Source organism: Anneissia japonica, unplaced genomic scaffold (genome assembly GCF_011630105.1).
Source record: "Anneissia japonica isolate Jap-2015-1 unplaced genomic scaffold, ASM1163010v1 scaffold287778_len1315358_cov176, whole genome shotgun sequence".
In the NCBI taxonomy this organism is placed as follows: domain Eukaryota; kingdom Metazoa; phylum Echinodermata; class Crinoidea; order Comatulida; family Comatulidae; genus Anneissia; species Anneissia japonica.
The window spans coordinates 689,157-693,768 of record NW_022702824.1 but is presented as its reverse complement, the minus strand read 5'-3'; the positions used below and the strand labels follow the sequence as shown (position 1 = coordinate 693,768).

Sequence of the window (4,612 nt, the reverse complement as noted above, 5' to 3'; positions counted from 1 at the left end):
CGATAAATTTTGTCGGGGAACAAACATAAAAAAAAAAATATTTACATGTAATATTCGTTTAACCATATTGTTTGTGTTAACTTTTCGTCACAACAACAACAACAACAACAAAAATTTGTTGGTTTTGGAAGCTGATTTCAACATTAGAAAGCATAGTCATACATGAAGTCATAGATTTAATAGGCCTATCGTAGCTAAACAAAGAACAATACAGTAATGAAGAATACTCGAGCGTCACGACATTGTGAAGCGCCTGCTCTTAACGAAACCGAGTCGAGTCAATCCGAGACGGCCCGAGTGGAGTTTCATGCAAATGTTTCGTTCGGGGAAAAAAATCTCCCCCTTGTGCGATTGGGTGTCGCAATTGCTAGTCTGAACCTGAATGGGGTATTATTGCAGCACAGTATGTAGCTACAGCTGTGGCGGCGTTTGGGCCGTGGTGGTAGCACGATGGCTAATTTAATGGTACGGAATGAACAGAGCCTAGCCTAGGACAAAATAGGCCTCTACATTGATTATGTGAACATCTGCGACAAATTTTGAGTGAATTTGCAATCAGTATTAACTATGATGATTTTCTCAAGGTAGTATAGAATATAATAAGATTTCAATGAAAGTTAATTCATGAGTCCCATGGTTCTCGATTCATCTCATCGCCATCCAGCGGCTGAATCTCGGGTGTCCGAGAAAACTAAAGCTTTGTCTGCACTGTCAAGTTTCATCAAAAAAGCAACACATAAAATTTGATGGAACATAGAGTTGAACACAATTTGATGATATGTGATATGACGTTATCGTACCCATATATGGGCACATCACATTTTTTCTTAAAACTGGCCTAGACTGGTGACGTCATACACAAAAATATGCTCTTTTCTCAGCGGATTAGTTCTAGAACGAGATATGAAAGCTCTCTATGTAGCAACCATTCTACAACCAAAGGTATAGAAAGAATTTTCAAAAGGTATGTAGGCCTATGCTTAACTTATTTCACAAGGAGAGTTGAATAAAGAGAGCCAGGAACACAAAGACCTCCATATCTATGGAAGTATCTTTCCTTTAATAATTTACATGCTACCTCCATTTCCCTTGCTATGTTTGTGAATATTTATTGACAGCCTAACTAACCTGTCGGAACTCCTCCATGAACAGCGTTATCACCCAGAATAGAAGAATATATTCAGCAACTGACGTTTCTTTGTTGAAATTGAATAACATGATGTAGCTGAAAAGCGCTAGGAATAAAAAGTTACATATCTGAAACGATAAAATGCAAAAATTAGAAATGATATCAACTAACTTGTGATTAAATGAAAAAGAAATCAACCTCTATTACTTATTAAACAAATTAAACCAGCTTGATTTTCTTGCATGCTTTTGTGTTAATCATAGTTTTTGAGTATTATTTTGACTACGATATAGTGAGCAAATTGGTTATTAAAATATTGTTTAACGCACCAGGTTGTATATGAACTTAATTTTTGGAGATTCATGGAAGAGTTTGAACCGTTGACACCAGGAGACTACCTTGCCACTGTCGCGAATATCAACACCATTTGCATGGTGGTAGTCCTCCTTTTGATTAGTTCCCCTGAAATAAACATGAAACATGAGATAAATATCAATGTAAGATAAATGGTACTGTATCTCTGTAGCTGCCCGATGCATCAGATTGATAGCAGATCTCACTCAGCTGATTGATGCATAAGATTAACGGTAGTTCTCATCCTGTCATCAAGCTGCTTGATCACTCCGGCGGAAGGCATTCTCACATTTTCATTGCTGCTTGATGCATCAGGTTGATGGCAGTTCACTCTCCATTGCGCAATAGCAGAGGTCTAGTATGACCAGACAACAGATAGTCTGGTCATCAGGTTAAAGCTTGACACTTGACTCCGTCGAAGAGAGAAAAGACTTTCTTTTCAATTTTAAAATCGCGAATATCAACACCATTTGCATGGTGGTAGTCCTCCTTTTGATTAGTTCCCCTGAAATAAACATGAAACATGAGATAAATATCAATGTAAGATAAATGGTACTGTATCTCTGTAGCTGCCCGATGCATCAGATTGATAGCAGATCTCACTCAGCTGATTGATGCATAAGATTAACGGTAGTTCTCATCCTGTCATCAAGCTGCTTGATCACTCCGGCGGAAGGCATTCTCACATTTTCATTGCTGCTTGATGCATCAGGTTGATGGCAGTTCACTCTCCATTGCGCAATAGCAGAGGTCTAGTATGACCAGACAACAGATAGTCTGGTCATCAGGTTAAAGCTTGACACTTGACTCCGTCGAAGAGAGAAAAGACTTTCTTTTCAATTTTAAAATATAGATTGTACTAATGCCTACAGACCAAGAAGCAGTGGTGGCGCTAGGACCTGCCCGACGGAGGGGCTAAAGGCCGCGACAGGGGGGGGGGCTAGTGGAGCGAATCGAGTCTCACTTGGCTGGGGACCAGGGGCCGCCTAGTGCCCCCGGTGGGGGTGCAGGGGGCGAAGCCCCATGGATGCCACGGATATTTGATGAATTATGGCGAATTTTTATTACTTATTTTAATAGGCATCGAGTTACTATAATATGACTTCATGTAGGCTATGCTTTTTTAATGTTGAAATCAGCTTCCAAAGCCAAAACATTTTGAATAAAGCAAAGAACAAATAGTATGCAATGTAACCATCTAATTTATTTTCAAATCCTCATTCTTGAAAGTGAAATTATATATTTTGGAAATTTTGCATGAAATCTGTCAACCACGTTTTCATGGTCGAGGTTGCTTATCACGATGTATTCCAACCAACATGAGGCTATCTAAATGAGCATTTGTCATAACAGAACGCAAATTATGTTTAATTAGTCTCATTGAATTATTATTATTTTTATTATTATTATTATTATTATTATTGTGGTTGTTGTTGTGATGAAAAGTTAACACAAACGATATGGTGGCTAAACGAATATTACATGTAAATATTTTTTTTATTTGTTTCTTCCCCGACAAAATTTATCGTCTTCTCCGACGGGGGGGCTAACCTTCCCCGACAGGAGGGCTATAGCACCCCAGCCCCTCTGGCGCCACCACTGCCAAGAAGTCTCTTTCAGTGGCAGTCCTCACGGTATCCCACCAGTTTGTCGAAATCCAGTTTGTTGAAACCCGGTTTGCCGAGTTTATGTCCACTTTGCCGAAAACCAGTTTGCCGAATTTAGTTTACCGAAAACATGAGAACCCAGTTTGCCGAAACCCAGTTTGCCGATTCTTGTCGTCACCGTTGTACAAAATGCAGCACACTGTGCAGTATAAAACAGTATGCTGACGTGTGGACACAATAACAAATTGTAAACTAAACACCTTTTTACCCAAACACTCGCGTATAAGACGAGGCTTAAAATAGCAATTTACGATCGAAAAGCAAGGGATCGCATTATACGACAGACAAAACTCGTCACAAAAAGCGTCTCCAACAAACGGCATTGCTTAATAATAGAATTTTTGAATTCATTGTTTGGCTATAACTTATATCAATTTTCGAATAAAAATGATGTGCTAAAGTCTTAAAAGAGCAAACGGTAGAGTAAAATCAATAATAATAATAATAATAATAATAATAATAATAAGGCCTAATAACAATATTAGTGGGTCAGAAAAAACATTCATTTTAACATGATGACGTCATCAAAATGAAAATAAAGAACATACAGTATTAAGAAAGAAAATTGTCTGCTATAAAATACCGAAATGGCACAACAGACATTGTATACACTGGGCCTACGGTTTAGTCCTTAACCGAGAAGACTTCTTCTACCACCAATCATGTTATGCGAGCGTTCTGTTTGAACCAGCGCCGATATTATTGCTGTAGCTAGCGGTGACCCTGCTAACCTCTCGGTCATTTGACTCGCTCGGCCAAATTTGGTGGTGAACGTTATGACTTCACTGTGTCTATGCTTAACTTTAATAGTCATAGTTTGTTGAAATTTGGTAGGGTACACTTCTTTTTATAAGAACACTGAGATTGAAATTGCTTAATAATTAAGAACAAAATAAAAATAAATTGAGGCTGAGTCAAAATGTCAACTGAGTTTTTTTTTTCTTCATTTTTTTTTTAAATAAATAGTAATCCAACAAATTTTATCTTTACATTATGTGCGGTATGGTGTGATGTAATACTTTACAATACCCTCTTTATTACAGTACAGTAATATACAGCTGCAAAATAGTAATTTTTGATGTTTGGAAAGTGTGTAAAGATAAGAAAACAAAAATACTGGTTCTTATAAAAAAGCAAAAGTGTATGTTTAGGATGATACATAAAGTGAAGCGATTAGTTTATAGGGCCTTACTTATTACTGTACATTTCTCTTAGAAATTATATATTTATGACATGTTGAAGATATAACAAATAGATTAGTAGACACACTTTTTGTTAATACGCTGCAACTATTATGATTTTATATACTTTGGCTCTAGAGGTCATAAGGTTTGAGCCTCGCTGTCACAAAGTGATCAATTAAGAGCGGGACAGCAGCCACACACTGAAATTAGGCTCAAATACGCCATGGTGTTTTTTTTTTTTTTTTTTTTTTTTTTTTTTGATCATGCAATGTATTTCA

At 37.2% G+C, this 4,612-nt stretch overlaps 1 protein-coding gene across 1 annotated transcript in view; it reads right to left on the bottom strand.

Annotated features, from left to right (window-relative positions):
* LOC117104059 (transient receptor potential cation channel subfamily M member-like 2) overlaps positions 1-4,612 on the bottom strand; it is a 54,317-nt gene that overhangs the window by 30,292 nt on the left and 19,413 nt on the right. Inside the window, exons 13-14 of the mRNA XM_033244715.1 lie at positions 1,459-1,591; positions 1,129-1,257 (exon numbers count right to left, since the gene is read on the bottom strand). Coding sequence (XP_033100606.1) covers positions 1,129-1,257; positions 1,459-1,591 — 262 coding nt within the window. The remainder of the gene's footprint in view (positions 1-1,128; positions 1,258-1,458; positions 1,592-4,612) is intronic.